This window comes from Argiope bruennichi, chromosome 6, assembly GCF_947563725.1.
Source record: "Argiope bruennichi chromosome 6, qqArgBrue1.1, whole genome shotgun sequence".
Taxonomy (NCBI): domain Eukaryota; kingdom Metazoa; phylum Arthropoda; class Arachnida; order Araneae; family Araneidae; genus Argiope; species Argiope bruennichi.
Genome location: NC_079156.1, coordinates 132,883,075 through 132,905,249, shown reverse-complemented (window position 1 = coordinate 132,905,249; position 22,175 = coordinate 132,883,075). Strand labels below are relative to the sequence as shown.

General features: G+C 28.6%; 1 protein-coding gene across 5 annotated transcripts in view; it reads right to left on the bottom strand.

Annotated features, from left to right (window-relative positions):
* The window catches only part of LOC129971338 (multiple C2 and transmembrane domain-containing protein 1-like), a 386,350-nt gene that overhangs the window by 258,102 nt on the left and 106,073 nt on the right, over positions 1–22,175 (bottom strand). For 2 of the 5 annotated variants that reach the window (XM_056085000.1, XM_056085001.1), the window contains exon 1: positions 10,279–10,421. The exons of 2 other annotated variants lie outside the window; for them this stretch is intronic. In XM_056085000.1, the coding sequence (XP_055940975.1) occupies positions 10,279–10,360 (82 nt within the window). In that variant the 5' untranslated portion in view covers positions 10,361–10,421. Of the gene's footprint in view, positions 1–10,278; positions 10,422–20,494; positions 20,512–22,175 lie in introns of those variants that run through there. One more of the 5 variants, XM_056085008.1, reaches the window with a different exon arrangement.

Genomic DNA, 22,175 nt, shown 5'->3' with positions numbered 1-22,175 from the left:
ATAAAAGAAGTATATTCTACAAAGAGAGTAAAAGAAAACAAATAGCAATCGAATGCAGTGCAGCTGCCCGTAGATGTTATCTTTTGATGAGAGGCAACTCAACTCCGAAATAAAAGCTTTTACCCGGAAAGCTTTTCGCAAAATAATCTGTCGTGTGATATCGAAAGGCTGATTAATAAGGTATGAAAATAAAAGAAAGCTAGAATTTTATAAGGATAAAATGAAAAAAAACATTGAGATTGATAGGAACGCTTGGAAATAATAAATTTAAGTAAATTATATCACAAGATAGGAAAAAAAAATACATATCAATTATATAAAAAGAGGAATAAAATATAAAAAGTACAAGAATAAATAAACATATTGTGTTTTAAAAAATTTTATTTGATTTTATTTTATGTTGATAAGAAAATATTGAAAACCGTGACATAATAGTTAATTTCTTAATTACTAGAAGTAACATGCACTTCAAATGAAAAAAAATAATTTCAGTAAATGAAAATATAATATTTTCTACTATTTGAGTCAATAAACATTTTTATTTAAAAGTTTTTAACCTCTAGTTTTTTTTCCAGTATTCTAATCCTATAAGATATAAAATATTTTGGATATCCAGCATTTTGGACTAAAGAAACTCAACTCTTCTCCGATTAAAATGAACCGATTTATATGGTGGAAGTATTTCGCAAACTGGGTTATAACTCATTTATCTCTAAATATTTAGAAAGTAATTATGAGACCACGCTTACAATGGACACTTCTAGAAATATATTTACATTTCATTTCATTAAACACTAGTTCTAAAAAAATTATTTTAAATATAAATTAAAATTATCAGACTTTAAAATTTTATTTTTAAATTCACAATTCTTGATTTTTTTTTATCCTGAAAAACGCCTGAATTTGTTCTGGTCCTAAACAAAATATCCCGAATAATATTAATTTCAAATTATAAATACACAATTTACATTATAAATATTTAAAATAAAAGAACAAATAAATTTAATTTTAAGAAATTAACTTCAAAACGTTTCTTTGACAATGGCCGGTCATTTTTAGTGAATAATGGCATTTTGATTCTTTTCAGTATATAAATTTTCATGAAGTGAAGATTGAAGCTTTTGGTAATATCAATGATTTAATGAACAAATGTTCCAGATTTGTCAGGATAATCCCACTCTTCAGAGTAATGAGTAAGAGCAGTACTTAGTGGTTTCTTAAGAAGCGCCTTGTGCATGGAATGCCCCAATTGATATTCTGATATCCAAATTGATATTCTGATAATTTGGTCACATTATAAACTTTCCATGTTTAACTTTTTAATTAAAATTCTGAATCAGCGCTTTTATATATAAATGCGAATATAAAATTAAAGTTTTGGAAGTTGTATACTTTTGGGTACATATTACAATCAAAGTTTTTAATATAGAATATACTTCAAATATGGTTCAATTAATTAATAATAAATAAAAAATATTTAAAACAATTTTTTATTAATAAGTAGAAAATAGAAACGTAGAAAATAGAAAAGTAGAACTAAACGGTAAACACACTGAGCGATGATAGAAATACCCTAAATAAATTATTGTTGTCACGTTTATAAATAGTGTGTTTTTACAATTTTTTTTTAATTTTAAAAATCATTTTATGCTATTCATTGCGATTTAAATTTTTTTGGGTGTTTAGAGCCTTATCCTTACAGTATTTTTTATGACTATGTTTTGATTCTTAAAAACTAATAATTTGCCAATGTGTAAATATTTAACCAGTACATAGAATAATATATCAGTTTATTCATAGGAGCATGCTTTTAAAACATTTTTTTAATTTTTAATAATTAATTTTAATGCATTTTCTAGCACATTATCATAAGCATTGTGGAATATCTTATAATGTAATATGGAATATATAAACATTATTATTTTTTCTTAGATTCAAGACTGATATTTTTGCTTTAGATATAAAATCGAAATTTGATTAAAATCGTCCGATTAGTTGATGGAAACTGTATGCCGATGCTAATGGAAACAATACAGTATCCTTCTGTCATCGATAACCCACAATCCCACGAAATTTCAAAACTTTAATGCTTTAACAAATGAGAGGAAAATTAATAAATCAATCGCAGAAATACCAATTAGTTAAAAGAGTAGGAGAAGAAACCAAAAGTAGTTATTCACTTTCGTCTTCCTATCATATTCAACTTTTTAATACTGAATAAGCCACAAAAATCAATCAAATGGTTAAAAATGTTACTGAAACCGATGAAAGCAAATTACATCATTTATTCATAAAGTTATCCTTAACGTCATTAACATGAGGAAAGCAGATGAAATCTTAAGCGAGTGATAAAATTCTAATCTGTGTACGACGAAAATTCAATTCTCCATGTTGATTTATAATTTAAATAATTTATTTTGGAATTCTGTATAAAATATATTTTTTAATCTTGAAATTTATGATGCAGCTCGTAACACATGCCGGAAACGTTTCAGACATTCTATTCAACAGAATGTAACATTAAATGTAACATTGATCTCTAAAAGATAAATCTGAACGTTATTTTATTTATCAATAGACCAGTATATTAACAATAGTGGTCAGCAACATGAGATTGCTCGTACTACTCCAAGAACAAATATTAAAACACTGTTTAGTAAATAAATAAATAACTGGCCATGATTTCATCGATCCAAGAATAATAAATTGCAAGTTTTAATAATTAGTTCATAGTCGTTAAAATTAACGTCATTACAGTCAGACTTCAAGGTTTTTTTAAACTGGCATTTTCTGAATTCATGAAACCCTAAATAACTTATACCCTAAACCCTAAATACTTAGATAACTACTCCAACACGCCTTAAACCCCATCGATAAACCTGAATGACTGGACGCAGCTACAGCAAAAGTCGCAACTTATATTCAATCCATCACCGATAACGGATAAACTCTTCCTTTATGACGCACGTCCCTCATCAATAGTGGGTAGCTGACCCTACACCATTTTTGAGTCCAGCAGGGTGGCAAAAACCAACTATCTTATTGAAAGCTTCTTATCCCATATGTACCACCCCCGGTTCTATAACACTCATTTAAAAAAATTATATCAAATAAAAATTTTTAATACTTTCCTTCTTAGTAATTATAGTATAAAAAAAACTATAGAGATTTTTCATTAAAATCGCATTTCATAAAAATAGAATAAATTTCAATTAAATCTTAATCATAGTTCTATAAAAACTAATTACCAAAAAATTTGAAAAAGAAAAGTTCAGCACTGTATTTCGCAATTCTAGGGTCCACCACCTACACCCTCTCACATTTTTGTATCGGAAAAAACATTCAAATCAATCAACGAAATGTGATACGATAAGAACCGTCTTAGATTAACTATTTTAAAAAATGTGAAAGTATTTTCAAAATTTCAGGGGGGGAAATGGTATAGGCAAATAAATAGAAAAACTTAAAAAGTGTGTTTTCGAAATCGGGGTAGAAAAAAAAATTAAAAATGTTATTGAATGAATAATATTTTAATTTCATTTATTGATTGCTTAAAATTTAAATGTTCTACAAATAGTCTTACGAGGAGTAATAGCATGCATCTTAGGATAATTCCCACGCTTTACATTTAACCCTTTCTAGGGCCATGGGAAGTATGCTTCGCTCCAAATTCATCAATATTTGCATGAAGTGATGTAAGTTGGCATCAATTCTGACAAATGTTTCAGTGGGACAGAAATTTAGAAGTATCAGTTCCTTATCTCACGCAAAATGATATATCTTTATTTGTTACTGAATTATTAATTAAATCATTCATTAATCAAATTAAATTTATCTAAGTTAAATAATGAATCACCTTTCTTAAACCAATTTCGATTCTTAAAATATTTTAATATGTCATGGCTAGAAAAAAAATAGCTTTTTAAAGGGTTAATTCACATTTTTTTCAATTTACAAGATAGTAATGTAGCATAAAAATTTGTTGATAAGCATGTGTTTCCTGTTGTTGGACTCAAAAATCAAGATTAATTGGCTCGACCCTCAGAATGCATAAACAGAACGCTCCTGACATGAAAAGGAAATCTCTGGTAGAAATATTTTTTACGTCACCTTGAGATTTAGAATTGCACGCGCACAGTCCACTTGCTTACATCATTTAGAAAAAGCAAATTCATTCTTAAATAATGGATATGATGTCTTAAAGAGAATAAGGAAAAAGCCGATCTTGGAAAAAATAAAACTGTGTGCAAAATAGACGAGAAGTGTTTTCGCAATTTCGAAGTTTAGTCTAAATAAACTAAAAGAGCCGTGAAAATTGTAAAGAATAAATAGTGACAGTGTTTTACTTTCAACTTTTACGTGTGCTTTTTATAATATGGTAAATTTTATGTTGAGCTTCGTCGTAGCGGAAAGAAAATCGAGGATGTATTTCTAAAAAGTACATTTCTTTTAAATGTAAACTATTCGAAATTTATTAGTCAGTTGAAACCAACTGTTTTGCGTAAACACTACTCGCAATTCGCAATCTAACTCGTACGAAGATATTTTTCACAGAACTGAAGATTAATTATTAACAAACCTGCAAGTGGTTTCTTTCATATATAAAAAAGAAATAAAAATATTGTGAAAACATCCTGAAAATAAGCGACTGATTCAAGAAATTTTCTGTAATATAACATGTATATAATATAACATGTCTATAGTATAACATTATTGTTCTCTAAAAAAGACTGTCTTTTGTCTTTTTAATACTTTAGTAAAACATTTTTTTTAAAAAAACCTTGTGCTACTATCTGGAATTTAAGTGCTATTTATTAAAGTTTTACCTTCTGTAAAAAACTTAAACGACCACAGAGAACGTTTAACAAAAAAAAGCAATTTTATAATGCGAGGGTTTTTTTTTTTTATTCCTTTCGCTAATCCAGATTTACACTCACGTTAATATTCAGACTATAAGATCCCAATACTTAGCTACGCGATATTTAAATGCATCAATCGCTGAACTTGTAAACCAAATCAAGGAAATGACTTGATAAATAAAATTCTTTCTTGCTCCGAAATGGAACTTCCACTTATTTTGGAAATGTAATTTGTTCTACGGCAACATCCACTAGCAACTTCGGAAGAATTGCTGTAAGTTTTAAAACATTAGAATTTCTTTCATTCTTTCAGAATCAAATGCCAAATGGACGGATCAACCAGTTAAAAATAATATAAAAAAAGGATTTGCGTATTTCAAAAATGATAATGGATGACTATGCTTGATGTACATTTATGTAATTAAGAAATGGCGGTAAATGTTCTGGAATGACTTCCAAATCTACCAGTGGATTGACCCTTTGCCAGGCTGTACTTTCACATGCTTGTAAACACAAATACTTAAATCAGTGAAATTCGGTATGTGATACTGTGACTGCAACTGTAATGTCGCATCAAATTTTGATTGTAATCTGTAGAAAAGGAACATCCAAAATACGTATTTGCAAGATGTATTCAATTAAAGAGCTACACTTAGTCCAAATATCTATATTTCGTAACTATTGCTCGCCAATGCCATGCTATATATTCAAGGCTTACCCTAGATACGCAATTCTATGCAGGGGGTAAAACCTTTATTAGAAAGTATGCGAGAAAGTTTCGAAGAGACCACACCAGCTAGTTTCAGCAGGTGATACATTATTAAATAAAAAAATCAGCCTCTGTCGCATATATAAAGCAAATCTTCTTGTTGATAAAAATAAAAAATACTGCATTTTGTCCAAATTTATTCGATCTGTGAACGTCGAAATGAAGTAAATAAATTAGAAAAGCATGCAAACATTTATTTTAGACATGATTTTATTTTCACACATTTATATTCCAAGAAGGAATTAAATAATCTAAAACACACAAACTGAATATTTTGTGTCATTTGCTTCGAATGTGTCCTACATTTTCGAATTTATTTCATTTCTATTGCGAAAATGCTTAACGTCTCCGTGTAATTTATTATGGAAGGGTTTCATTTCTACGCAGAAGGAATAAAACCAAGTTAGCATTTCGGACTTTTGCATAAAACAATTAGAAGTTTACAATTAGGTATTTTAAGATCATTTCAAATTTCATTTACATCATCATTCCATTTTCACACTTTTCAATTAACAACCTCAAATACATGAAAACGGGCACATTGTCTCACGAACCAGTCAAAAGATTTGATAGGGTGATAATGTCTGTTGATACTATGTTCCATCCTTCTAGTTAGTAAATGTTTTGAATTTTAGTGTTCAATTATAAGCGAATACGCAGAATTCTCATTGACAAGCTTCGACTAAAATCTATCATTTCATTATAAGAATTACGCAGCAAATTTCGAGTAGTTAATTAGTTAAATTTTCCTAATTAGTTAAATTTTTTCCTAATTAGTTAAATTTTTGAGTACTCCTGTTCATAAATATAACTTTAAAAAACGTAAATATTCATCAGAATCTTGACGTCATCATTTCTGACTATAAAAATCATAGTTTGTGTTTGTTTTCTACGTATACAAAAAAAAAATTGAAAATATTATATTCTAAAAAAAACATGTCAAATCAATTATTTATACGATTTAATATTATTTTGCCATGATTTCCTTATAAAAATAATAGATTCAGGAATTGTTTCATAAAATTACTGCAAAACACGCAAAACGTGCTCTCTGAACATGAATGAGATGCATTATCCTTTTCTAAGAGCATTTTAATAAAATAAAAATAATTAAAAGGCGAACGAATTTCATTTCTTCCAACTTCATAAATAAATAGTATTTCCTAGAGAAAGAAAACTCCATGTTCGTCGTTTTTCTGAGTAGTGAGTTCTATGGCAGACGATAATGCACGCCTGCTTCAGGAAGTCGCATGAAAAACATCTGAAGAGGATGTTATCGAAGCGATGATCAGGATCGGGAAATCACGTCCATCTTATCTGCGCTTTGTCCGCCACTTTTACGAGATGTCACGAAGCCCGTCGCTTATGGCGGGAGTTTTGGAAAAAAGTCTTTTCAAGATAATACACCAGAGGCAGATTATGCATCAGCTTATTTCGCATAAATATATTTATTTAAATCTCACTGAGTTACGATTAAATCTTTAACCATTTTGAACACACCGATTACATGCTGTGTTAAAAGCAAGAAGCATGAATTTCGAATTAATTTTGGATAGAGAATTAATTTGCATGAGAATTAATTAATTTTGAATTAATTTTGATAGAGTTGCATTTAATGTGCTTATCTAAATAATTTCAAATGTATTAATTTCAAAAAGCATCTAGAGCAATAATGCAGATAAAAAATTAGATACTAATGAATAAATATTATTTGTCTTCGAAAACAATTAAGAACGTAGATAAATTAAATTTATTAAATATTCTTTTTTTTTTGCTGTTAAACAATTGTAAACAAGTTAAGTTCTTTTGAGAAAGGAAAAAAAACATCTGTATGTTGTTATTCGCTCATCAAAAATAATCCTATATAATGCTTTTTAGTTTCAGTGGAATCCATTCATGCTCGCATAATACGCTTTAGTTTCATTGTGCTAGTTCAAATTTAGAATTCATGGCACTTCTTGGGCAGAAAAAAAGAAATGGAGAATAACAACCAAGTGTAAAACAGAATGTAATAATATGTCACTGTTACTTTTGTAATGTAATTAAGTTGCTATGAGGAATAGGTTGCTCGGAGTATAAATGATTGATTTTATTATTTATATATTTTGATATGATTGCTTGATGATGAAGACATGAAGAAAATAAGATTGCTTCTATTATAGATTGCAAATATTCAAAAACAAGAAAATCCAAATGTATTTATTTCCCATTACCAATCAAAAAGTACTTATGTTAAATGACTTAAATAATGAATACATAGAAAACTTCCAAATCTTAGTTAAGCTTTCACTTCAATAAAAATCCTTTACATTTTAAAGCAAACAGCAATTAAAAAAATCATAAGTAGCTGCTTTATTTTGTAAAAATCTAACATTAAAACATGAATAATTTGACAGTGTTATAACTGCAAAAATGGATTGAAATTTCATTACTTAAAATTTTCCCTTTTAAATATTATTTGAACAAATTTACAAGGATAGCTTAGAAAAACAATTTTAAAAGTATGCGCTCCAGTATGTAAAAAATTGTACAAGTAAAGTGTGCACAAACATTTGCAAATTATTTTATAAAAAGATCCAAGTATTATTCCTAATCTTTTATTTTATATCTAGAATAGAGTTAGGGTACACTCAAATGCTTAAATTTAATAATTAATTTAATACTGAAAATCTAAAATAAACAGTTACATTTGAATTTTAAATTCTGAATAAGAAATAATTTTTTAGTATCATTTATAACTCTTCAAGAGATTTCAATACTGTAAATTGCGGTGAAAAATATTTGACTTAAATAGTCATCTCATCTATTAAAAAATGTCTATAGTTTTGTTGTGACATTATAATTTGACATAATATGACAGAAATATTTGGAATTCAATCATCATAGTATGGAATATAGCATAATCCAGAAATATAATAACAATCGATCAAAACAAAGAACATTTTTTTAAGCGAGAAAAATGTGCATTCCAATTCCTAGTTTGAGAGTTCCAAACATATTTTTGAATCTAGATAACAGGCTAAAGTAATTGTTGTAATTGTATTTTGAATGCAAAACCTACTTTGAATAAAATAATTTTGATATATTGTGTACAAATGATCTCAGACAAGTTTGTTTTAATTATGCATTTGTTATATTCATACGCCACAGAAAAAAAGCCCCAAAAGAATTACAAAGAAAGAATTATTATGAAATTATTTTTCTTGACCAACTGTTGTGTTTATTTGGTAATATTCAAACGTTTGGATAATTTTGCAGTCATGCTCAAATTTTTTTCGGATGAATTTATAAGCTCATTATGCTTATTATATTGTTAAGTTGCCATCTCCCATATAAATCATTAAGGTTAAACTAAATTTACAAGCATCAGGGTAGTACATGTCTTTCTCATATTTATATTTGGTCCACGAGTATATCTTTTATTCGTAACATCAATAAATGGGTTCAGCTTTCCAATCGAGAATTAACTCCAAAGCCACATTTTGAACAGTACAGAAAACATTTTCATGCAACTTGATTACTCTAGACTTTAAGAAAATAAAAAATATAAAGATTTACAGTTCAATTTTGCCGCAAAAGAATTTGAAGAGAGTTATGCATAGTTTTTAAAAATCGAATTCGAAATACATAAAACAAAGTTGATTCCTGATTGCATAAATCCATCCAATACTATCACATAATACTTTTAATAGCAAAAATTAATTCATACTTCAAGAACTAATTATGTAATGAAATAAAAGACTATCATTTAATTTTACTAAATGCCTGCTTTCACCCATCTCGTCATTATGAGAAAATACGACACCTCTTGCTTCAGGAATGGAGTTTGTAATGTTGAAAAAAAATGATAGCACATAAAGACGTTGGACATCTTCGACTATAGGAATGTGGATGGTAGAAAAATTTAAATGTCAGCAAATATTCCAAATTCTAAATAACTGGATTTCGACTGATTTGCAACCATCTACTTTTAATTCTAATGACTCTATTGAAAATAATTCTGCAGACAAATTATAGCATAAAAATCAATCTACTCTCTTCCAGATATTTCATAGATTCAATTCATGCCTTTTCATGTAACCAATTTCAGTTTAAAAATCCAACTCGGCGATCAGAATTTTTATTTAAAAATAAAAATGCTCTGACACGACAAATTTGCTATAGCAAATTGGAATTCCCTTTTATAATTGATTTGATTTTATCACAATCTCTAGAACAATTTAGTTGAGTAAATTTTCTTTTTAATCAATCTGAAATCCACCCTCTCATTTTCGGAATTCTTTTGCATACCTCTTGCCAAATATTATTAAATTGTCATGGCAATATAATAATATTTCTTTGGCATTTTTATTAGAAACAAATAAAATGTAACGGTTTTCATACATTTTCAATCCACTTTAATCCATCCTATGTTGTAAATTTTTAGTGTCAGCGCATATTGAGAGTTCTCTACAGTTCATAAATATTCCGAAACACTCACTAAGCGCTCTATGCGTGAAATCTCACTTTTTGCCGCTCATTTCAACCAGCAGATCTATTTATAAAGTAGGTTCAACGCTAAATATTCAGAATTAACAATTTATGAAAATTCCTGTGAGATAAATCCATGTTCTGAAGCGCCTGGAAGTTCGCTAAAAATTAGCAACTCACCGGATAGGTTGTTGACGAGCATCTTGTTGATGAGGAAAGTGGACATGGTGTGTTCGGCACCCGAGAGAACCCACGACTGCATTTTCGGTGCTTTATGTGGTTAAACCTTGGATGATCAAGTGCCGTGACTGAAAAACGCCGGCTGTCGCAGAAGGGCCAGTTTATATACGCGAAGGCCTACCCTTTCCTCGTTCGCACCGTCTTCCTCCTTAGCACAAAAGGAGGGAAAGTAAAACATAACACTCTCGTCTGCGGTGACCTTCTGTGCGTCTATTGATGGATTCGAAAAGGGGCAGCTGGAGCGAGCTTCGCGTTTGTTTAGGATATAATTGCCAAACGATTTCAATGTAAAAGATACAAAAAAAGATGAAATATTATGTAAAGAATATTGTAAACAGAGTAGATCTGGAAAAAAATAAACTGGCTATTAAAAAGTGCAAACATTGCAAAAAGTAAACCGTAAAAAATATATTAGAGAAAATAAAGCTAAAAAAACTGTAATGTCTAAAATGTAGAGAGCGATATGTTAACGGACATATTCCGTTTCAAACTTTGTTAAATTTATTAATTTTCCATAATTTGTTATAAAAATTTGATTAAAATGTTCAGGACATATCTTTCAGGATCCTCCTCTGAGAAGTAGATATCATCTTTCATGCAAAAAATACATATTAAGTAAAGAGTATAGTAAGTAGAGTATATTTGTGAAATGAATGCTGTAAAAGCGAAATTTAGATTGTAAAATGGATAATTTATTAACAAACATTATTCATTTAAAGACGATTGTCGTTTTCTTTAATCAATCATCGATTTCTACAGGAAATTTTATTCATTATTTCTGAAAATTAATAAATTTTTCCAAAAACTAAATGACCCAAATTTTAGCAAATTTTCCATTCCAAAACTTAAAAAAAACCTACAGTAATACTGAATAAAATATTTATGCTTAACCTATCAATAAAATTACGAAATATTTTTAACATTGTCAATACAAATTTATGTTTGGTCAGTCATTTTTTTCTTCAAAATCACTGCAGTTGAATCATAACTAAATGACGATAATCAACGTACGTTTTCTTCGGAAAAATTCAAGCGAAAAAGTTATTAAAAAAGGAAGCCTTTGAAAATCTAAAATTCTGGCATTAAGCAGCTAAATGAATAAATTCCTTCAATAAAATTTTTTAGCTTCACATTTTTAAAACTACAACGAACACGATTTTAACTTAATTATAGAATGGAAAACGTTTTGCTTAAAGTTTAACTCCCTACAGAGCCACTTGTGATGCGATTCGGCGGCATCGGAATAATTTATTTTTAATAAGCAGAAAACGACTCCGCTCGCACTCATATTGCACTTGCATGCTCCTAAAGAGTAACAAAGTCTGAATAATAAATGTAATCACTTTCTACTCGCTTTCAAATCATCTACACTTAGGATCATAAAAAATTAACTTCAAAGTAAAACGTCATTTCAGGCAGTTTTTGTCTGCAACAAGTATTACAGCTCATATATTATGTATTTTTCATGTTATGCATAATAATTATACATTATATCCTCTCAATGTTTACGCTTTATGTGTCATTTTTTGAGTCCGCTTAGATGAAAATAGTAATGAAAAATATAAACTCGATGAATGAATGAAAAATATACATACGATGAATGAATGAAAAATATACATACGATGAATGAATTAACACGAATAAAATTAATTCATTCATGTGTATCATTTGACAAATGTTTAAACATTAGATGTTTCAAATTATTTTTCTATTACATTTTTTTCTGATACAAAAAAATTTGCAAGAAGGGGTATCAATCAATCAAATATTTTTTTTCTTTTTACTAAATTATAAATAAGATATCAGATAATCCATTTCTATTGAAAAGATGTCATTCATTTTTCAACGCGTGAAATAAAAAAAATGTCCGGTACGCTTATTTAAATCAGTAATAAATAAAATGATCCTTTGTGAGATACTTACAATAACCCAGTTGTAAATACCTCAAAATGTTTGACGTCATAACATTAAATTTTTAAACAAAACAAAATTCAGAAATAATGAGTTATAAAAATATCAAAGAATAGATATCATCTTGATATGTGCAAAATAGTTACGTATGCTCTTAAATCATATGTTAATAAATATCGCACAATAGGATATTCAAGAAAAATTGATAAGCAAAAATGACCGAAATTGTCTGCAGTCATATTTGTTAACTAAAATATATAGGAAAACTCCGATGTAGCCATTTTAAGATCAAACAAATGAATATTCTTGGGCTTGTTTATACCTTCTTAAGTGGCAACTGTTAAGAGATTTTTGTTATTCATTACGTTCCTTAAATATCGTTTCTCAAAACACAAACGCCTTATATCAAAAATTCCATTTGGTTTAAATCTTCCGGCTGTCTCCCCTTTATATTGTCAATGAATTCTAAGCGGCCAGTGCCTATTAACTACGGTCATAATGATTTCATTGCATTGTTTATCTAATAATCTTGTCGGCATCTGTTGGCTGCATGTAGGATTGCCAACTAGTTGATTTTAACTATTTGGATTTATGAAATATATAATCTTTTGCAGTTTAAGGGACTTATACTTAGATTAATTTTATGAGCAAGGGCTTAAAGCCCAATAAAAAATAGTTGTCTCACCAGGGCAACTATTTGCCATTATCCCATTGAGGTCACGTGATCGTTTGAAGGTAGGCGTGACTTTCTATTGAGCGCATTAATTGGTCTCTTGTGAATGCTGCCTAAGAATATAGATTAGAAACTAGTGACCAGGGCATTCGAATACTGGTCGCATAGTTACTAGGTAATAACAAAGATGACTTCATCTTCATTACTCCTGTCACACTTGACACCCTATGAATAAGACAGTTGAAATAGGATGTTTACCAACATTGGTAAACACCGATAAAGAGCTTGTTAATGTTTATTTTTGAAAAAAATTAGAATTTCACCGGCAAAAAAACGCCGAACAAAATAAGAAAATAAAGACATTAGGCAACATACACTGGATTATATAGATGGAGTCTTTACATTTAAATAAATATCATTAAGTCTGCACCCTTTGAGTGAATTGGTTCAGCGTGGAAAAAATATATTTTATGAAGCAGAATTCAAATACAATATCAAATTTTAAATATTGTTGATAATACAATTCATGACTTTCGATTTTATGAACATTCTTTCAACTCGATTAATCGAAAGTTAATGGATATTTATAACACTATTATAAAAAGCGTATTTTTCCTTAGAGAGATTTCATTTTGGAATATGAAAATTCTTTTAAAATAGAAACGCACTCTTTTCTTTAAAACCACTTAAATAATGGTTGTTGCAATATCTAACAATTTTTTTATATTGTTTCCATGAGAGATTTTGTAATTTTTGTCTCCTCATAACTTTGTATTGAACTCTTCTCTAAATTCTTTGATGAATAAATACACACAGAAATAATTAATTTCCTGAATTTTCATAATAGTTTAGATTTTATAAGTCACTGGATTAAAAAGGGGGTTACATCACTTGACTTTCGAAATTTCCGGGCGTCATGCAGTTTGACTCTTTTGGTTGAGGCTTTATGCAAATGAATGTTTACGGTTAAATTGTCCGCAATTCATATCGTATGAAATAGTGTCTAGTTTAGATTTACAGCAGCGTGTTTCGCATTAAACCAGCAGGTGCTTGAATAACATTTATAATGTTACAATCGTTACGATAAAGATAACAGCTCGGACGACTGCAGAACTACTAATGTTATTCATTCATCCATTCAGCTAAAACGGCGGCAACTGCAATAACTAACTAAATCGTTGTTCGAATACTGAAAAAACTCAACATTTTACACTGTTTGGGAATAATTCACGAATAGTTTAATTAGGCACTTTCTAATTACTTTCGGACGGTGTAATAATTATTTATTAAACAATCTTTATCAAATTTTCGGCTTCATGCCCATTTGGTAATAATGAAATACAATTAATGCTGAATTATAAAAATAATTACTAAAGTATTTATTTTTAATAAATAATTTTTTGGATAGATTTTTCTGAATTATTTTTCCTCACGTGCTTTATTCTCGCCTGTAACGATTTAGACAATATCGAAAAACAATTTTAAAAATATGCATAGAAAATTGTAAGTTGAAATAATGATATATAATGGGATAATAATATAATTGATTTGCATAATAAACATATTTAAAATAAAATAAACTATTCTGGTGTTATTTCGATCTAAAAGACCAATATTTTTTTCTGACTGCTCGTTAGTCATTTAAAAATCACACAAAGTCATACACTAACTAACAGATAAATGGGATTATTATTTGGGGGGGGGATTTCGATCAAAATTTGATTATAGATTCATGGTTTGGTATTATGACCTCTCACCGAACTCCATTCCTGTCTTTTGTTCAGTTTCAGATGTATTCTATTCTTATTTACAGTCAAACAGAAATAAGGGGACAGCTAAATTTGGAGATTCTTCAAGATCTCGAAGTTAAAATGTTCACAATTACACAATATTTATTCTTAGCGTACTATAATTCAGATTATCTCTTTTTCAAGATCTATCAGCTTAAATGGAAATATATTACCTAGCTTTGAAGTAACAGATTCCGATGAATTCTAATTATTGTTCATTCTTAGTCTTGCCAATTTCCCGACGAGCTTTGCCTTCATTCCTTTCCTTTAAGATAATCTTCTTTTCTCAAAAGTAATGATTTCTCCTATCAAATCAATTTTAATTTTAACTCAGTTTATCGTCTATAACAATAAAATAGAATATTTTGTTTAATTGCATTAAATAAGTGTTGGCAAAAAAACTAATGTTTAACTTGCGAATATCCTTTTACCATATTTCTACGCAAATTTTTTCTAATACTTATTTTCGTAATTTTAAGCTTAAATTATTTTTTAAAAGTAATGCTAGTTATATTTCTGAAATTGTTGTTAAAATATAATTAATTATATAGAGGCTATAATAAATAAAATTTCAAGTAATAGTATCATTGTAATATACTTTTTTGTATTCTTCACTATTTACTACGTACTTATAAGCAAACGTGTGTGTTTTTTTTTTCTTTTTTACAGGCAAGAGTACTTTTTCTAAGCCCATACTTCATTATCTTCACTGAACCTTTAAGCTATGTAAAAAAAAAAAAGCTTCGTATTTGTAAGGAGTTTTTAACGCATTTGTTGCAATTCATTTTGAAGGGCAAAGATTACGTTCATTTTAAAATTATTTTGCGCATTTTTCTGCATGCTGACCACTCATGTCCAATCAAAATATTAAATATATTTATTCATATAAATGTTACAAAATAATAAATTTAAAATAATTCATATAAAATTTCAAGATAACTAAAATGAAGTAAATTTAGTAATTAAACTGGTATAACTAAATGCCTAACTTTTTCAATTTTCATATGATATAAAAAAAACAACTTCAAATAATAGTTTCCCTATTATTACCTAAAAATTTATAAATTAAACTAATTATAACTAAATTATAAGACGAAAAATTAGCAACAAATTTCCAAAATAAAATAATTTTAAAACCGCTTAGAATAATTTAAATATAGACAAAGTGAAAATTCTATTTCTCAAATGTTACAAACAGCTTTCTTGTGTATAAGTATACCAAATAGTTGATGGAATATATTCGAAATTTCAGAAAATTTATGATGATTATGTAAGATACTCCTTTCCTTTTTAATTTCATCACAAGAACAAAAGAAATGTTTGTTAGTATAATAAGACAACTTTTGAAAGGTAAAGAGTTTTTTAATGATCTTCTAAACATATTTCTTCTAAATAAAACTATAAAATAGCATGTAGCTTGTAAACTAAGACGGAAGCCACTCTGCGTTTACCTTGAGTTTTTTTTTAGTGCAATGACCGTTACCCTGAGTTTACAAAAAAACGCGTCATGAAATACCATTATACTTTATTCCCCAATTTACATAATAGGATGTCCTTGCGCTTAAATGATACTTATTTAATACTTCGTGGCATCGACTGAATATTAAACATCAAAAGTTAAAAGCTTATTATCACTAGAATATTTTGAGATTCTGATATATACTAGTATTTCGTTTCAAATAATATGATCTTCGATTTTGAAAAAAACATGATACGTTGCATTATAATTGGCGTTAAGTTCTTCATTATTTTTGTTATAATTATTCTCATTATATTTTATAGTATAAGATTCACATGACCCAAGGAAAATATCATGTTACAATTTATTGAGGGTGTGTATAAAATTTTATTTAAATGAGTCCTTTGCGCTCTAAAAAATAATTCGATGCATAATTATTCACCTAATTCAAGGACTTGTCCAATGCTTCGAAAAATAAATATATATAATTGTTTGAAGTTGAATTTCCCCGAAAAGGGATTCTTCATCTTTTAATCATTATGTAAGTATTTTTATTGATCAAAATTTTAAAAAAAACATACAAATAACACTTCAAAGTGAAGCACCTTCTTAAATGGTGCGAAGGATTAAAATGATTAATGATAGGCTTATTAAATCAAGTAAATACTATCATAAATAGAAAAGGGCTCTTTTTTAAACGGAATCGAATTCATATAGCACAACGCTTAGTAAAATGTAAAGCTCTTTTTGAACTCTGATTACATGAAAGGATGAAATCAAACAAGCGGGAGTGCTCTCTTCTCCACTTTTGCATTTATTTACACAATATGATGCATTTTGTGCGGACTTATTTTTCCAGAATAAAGAGAATCGAGTAGACATTTCGGACTTACGTATTTGACTGAGTTATTACTGTGATCATAAATACTTCCTTTAAAATGCGTCTAAAGCAAATTCATCTCCACATTTTTATCAAATGTTTTTACGTTTTCTGTATACATCTAGTAACAGTCAGGAATTTATTTATTTTATCTGAGAACAAATTTGTTCTTAATGAGATAAGAATTTTAACTTAGTCTATTTTCCAAAATGACGAATGTATATGAGTAAAGAATATGCATTTAAATTTATTTACGCAAAGCAATTCTTGTGGGAAAAATATTTGAAGTATTCCTAAAAACCTTTAAAAGCAATTTCTTATCAAAAACAAGAATGTTTGAATAGAATAAACTGTTTTATAAAAGTAGTAAATCCATTACAGATAAGTCACGCTCTGAAGGACAAACCCCTTCGTCTAATCATTATCATGTCCCATCATCTCAGCGATTTGGCGTGTTTGGAGTTATCACTTAACAATTAGAAGCATTAATGAACAAATTTTTACAAAGAAACAACAAAATTTGAGGCAAAATAATTTATGGATTTAGCACCAAGATAATGTATGTTTTCACAGTGCCATCATAATATGTAAATTTTTGACAGAAAAAAACCCATCAATACTGCTTTATAGATTTCATATTCACATAATATGGCATCGTATAACTTCTTATTTCCATGCTTTTAATTGCTTCGTTATTGCCATTGCTTTGAGTAAATTAAATTTTTAAAAGAAACTCTTAACGAATTTTAAAAGGGTTTCACAAAAATGATTTTAGGATACTTCTGACGATCAGAAAAAACGTTGGTAGAAAAACATTGGAGAAGAAAAAGATTACCTTGAAAAAATGTAACATCTGTTGACCAATAGATTGATACCTTTTGTTTCATATCACCATGCAAGATACATTAGAGCACTGTATCATACAGAAGAGCAATTTTGACATGAAAATCTGTGCTAAGTTTTCTTTACTTTGCATTTTATTGTTATCATACTCTCATACATACGGGAATACTTAGTGCAAATTTAGACGCAGACTACAATTTTGGTGTTAGGATTTTACATTAATACGTTCCTACATGTATGAACTGGCCGATTTATAAATAGTTTATTTTTGACAGTTTTATTTGAAAATGTAATGCAATTTTACTTACATTTCAATTTAACTTTTTTATTCATATGATAAGTTTATTTACTCAGGTCCTTGGATTTTTTAAATAACGCATTTAATATTCGCATGTATATGGTTGGACAGATTTCGTCCAGAGCTTCCTAGAAATTCACATTTTAATAGAAAGATCATATAGTGAATTTATTTGACTACCCTTTGTGCTTTTGAATCGTCGCATTCACATGTTGATATGATTTTTTTAATATGACTCAGGAAGATATAAAACCAAACAATTCATCAAAATCTCGAAGAACACGACAACTCAAATCTTTAACGAATAAATTTCGAATTTTCGAATCTTTGAAGGGCATTTAATTTTCTCTTTGAGTAGGAGAAAATACAAAGGATGCATTTGAAACAAACAAACTCATGTGTCGAACAAAATAGATCGGTTTCATTTATTAAGTTAGCGGATTCGTTACGAATATATGCGCTTTTTTACTTTAGATATTCAATAAACAAAACGAAATTCGGTCATAAACACAATTTATTTCGTTAGATACTTCTTTTTTGATGGTAGCTCTTTGAATACGGGATTAGATATTAAAATAAGAAATCGAAATTTTTAACATAATAATGTATATAGACTGCAAAAATAATCGGAACATTTGTAAAAGACAGATCGCTAAATCTAATGTTTCCAAATTTGGCACGTAATGACGTCTTGGAGTAGTAAGTAAGATATCTCAAAATTTTAGTTATATTTCTAATCAAGTTAAAAATAACTAAAATTTTAAAGTTTTTCTTCTTTCACTTCAGATATACTACCGTAGAAAAATTATTGTTGCACTTCCTTTAAATTCAAAAACATAAAACAAAGTACCTTTTATACAGAATTAAGTCTGTTTCCGCGCAGTTGTTTCCCATTTTAAATATTTAAAACAATTCGTTTCAAATACCATTTTTAAAAAAATACTTTTCCTTTATAAAATTATTAGGAACAAAATAGCAACATTGGGAATAATCATTATAAATGTTGCTGTTTTGTTCCAAATAATTTTATAGAGGAAAAGTATTTTTTAAAAATATAACAACTGAGATAAAAATAAATATCAGAGTTTTCAGTTTATTACTAGCAAATGTTTTCACGTATATAAACGCTGCAAGTTGTTAAAGCAGTTTTGTTAATATGATTGACTATAAATGTCTCGTTATTTTTTTTACCTGTAAATTACTTGAACTAAAAACCCTATTCAAAGAATGCGACAGCTGATGCGATAAAACTCAATGAAGACGGGATAGACGAATTAAATTTTAAACATAATCATGCTACAATATTTTAGACAAGCGATTCGAATTCTTACTTTTTTCTTCATAGATAATTTGTTTCCGTGCATCTTTCTCAAAAAAAAAATCAATTAACACTACAGCTTTTGAAGACTATTGTTAGAATTGTTTAACCACGCATACTTATTTTTTTAATATTTGTTTCAGTATCTTGAAAACGATTTTTGACATTTTAAATGCTTAAAGATCTACCGGTTCAACTACCTATTAAAATTACAATAGAACTTAGCTTATTTACAACGGATGTATTCACAATAAAAATTCCATCTATTCAAGACATGAAATATCAGAGTCTAAAACAAAGGAAAAAAAGAAAAAAAAATTTAATTTAAAATGACAGAGAATATTTTTTATACTTACTATTTTAATAAATAATGCACAATATATCAATATGCAACTGATTTTTTTAATAAATACTGTAATATTTTTTAAAATTTAAAAAAAATATTTATATTTTAAATAAAAATAATTTCAGCAAATTATAATTTAAAGAAACAAACGTTATAAAACATTTTGAATATAAAATTTGAAAGATTAAATTTCAAAATACAAATTATAATATAATTCATGTCTTATTGACTTCAACATAATTTTAAAAAGTAAGAAATTCCCATTGCTTTTTTTGAAAGGTTTCCCTTTACCGCATTTAAGGGAATTAAAAAAATATCCATTTAAGATTACTGAGAATGCAAAGCATGAAAATTATCTTTAATTAATTATAACAAATTTGAAATAAAAGCATTCTTTTTATAATTTTTATTTCAAACTTCGAATAATCTAAAATAAATTCGACTTATAGACAATTTTTTTTAACAATTAAGGTCCCAGAGATTCCGGAAATCAAAGAAAAACTCATTTTTTTTTTTACGAACTTGACTTAAAAACATTCGAATTAACCCAATTTCGCCGTATATTTTATACAAATATTCAAGGTTTGAAAAATCTGGTTATTCATCAACACGAACATAAAAATGCTTTATCGTCTCACCTTCAGATGTCGTCGAAACGGACATTTCCTTTCGAATGATAATAAATATTGTCTGCAGATAAAAAGCTCAAAATTCTAAACTCATCTTATCACAACATTTCGAAGTGTGATTGCTTCTATCAACATTCATGTGTTGACAGAAACCCGCATGTTTGTGTGTCACAAAATACGCCGTTGATATCTCAACTAAATCCTAGAATACGTCGAATATGCCTTTTCTAGTGTTACCAAATATATGTAAAATAATCTGATCCATTGAAAGCCTTTTGCTTATTATTTTTTGTCCTTATTTTAAAAATTATGTCAGGATTTCTTTCAAAAAAATTTTATCTGAGAAATGTTTGCACTATACTCTTACAAAATAAGAATTGCCTTAATGAAAAATGGATAAGTTATATGAAAAGAATATCTTTATTGAAAATCCAAAGAAATCTCCATGGGCGTCGTAACGCAGATCCTATCGTTAGGTAGCAGGTCTTTGATGTAGAAAGATGGTGATTGATTTTTGAGGGAGTCCTGAGCAGCTTCCTTTACTTTATCGCCCGAATGGAAAAGTGTCTCCTTTAGTGCTGCTCTCTTAAGTGGCCCAAAGATGTGGAAATCACAGGGTGACAAATCCGGACAGCAGAGCGGGTGTTCCAACGGAATTTTTTAAGGTCGTCTAGGTTTCATGGCAGACTTGTGCGAGAGCATTGTTATGAAGAAGGATCATTTGTTGTGTGAAAAAGTTTGGATTTTTTATTGCTTTTCGTAGTTTCGTCAGAGAACTGCTGTAATGTGTTGAGTTGATAGTGTTCCCTTGGGACAGGAAATCAATCAAGAATGGTTCATGGCAATCGAAAAATCAGAAATCGTACTACCACGCGTTATTCTGATCTGGAGGCATATAGCACGACTTTACTTTCGATCCATTTCCTCTACTCCGAACAACTTTCAAAGTTGAATACCGCATGCAGTGTATACCTCCTACCGCCCCTTATATCCCTGTTCAGTGATGCTGCTATAGCTGCAGTCATTCTGAATCAATCACAAGTATCCACTGCCCACATTTGGGCAACCCTTATAGTTTAGTTAAATTATATAATAGTTCCATTTTCAAGCAGTTTGAAGGTTACTTAGAGATGGTTCTCACAATTTTGCTGTAGAGTCACCTCAATCTTTCTTTACCTCTCAATATCAGTGAGAAGAGTTTTAACCTATAAAATCAAATTTACCCTGCATTAGACTGATATATCCATCCGATTTTTAATTAAATCAAATTTAGAGCCTAGAACTCTCCAGCTCTAAACCTTAGCTCTAGACCACCGCAATTCTGATTTCAAAAAGGAATATTTTAATCGGTTAAATATTTTTAATCCTCTTCATGTATGTGATCTAAATTGAGAAAGAAATTATATCAGACACTTTAAAGCTGTTTTTGAAATTGAAATTCAGTTTTAAAAATAATTCTGTACAAACTGAAACAGATAACTGAAAATGCAGATATTATATAAAAACGGCAAGAAAGGTAATAAAATTAGAAACTTTGCTATAAACAATACGATCGTAACTAAAACTATACAAAAATGTTTCTTTCATGATGTTTTTCTAATTTGGCTCCTTGAAAATCAGGGAATATGTAAACTTATTGTTTGCCAACGGATTCTAAAACCCTCCGCGCTTTTGCGCATGCATCGGAATG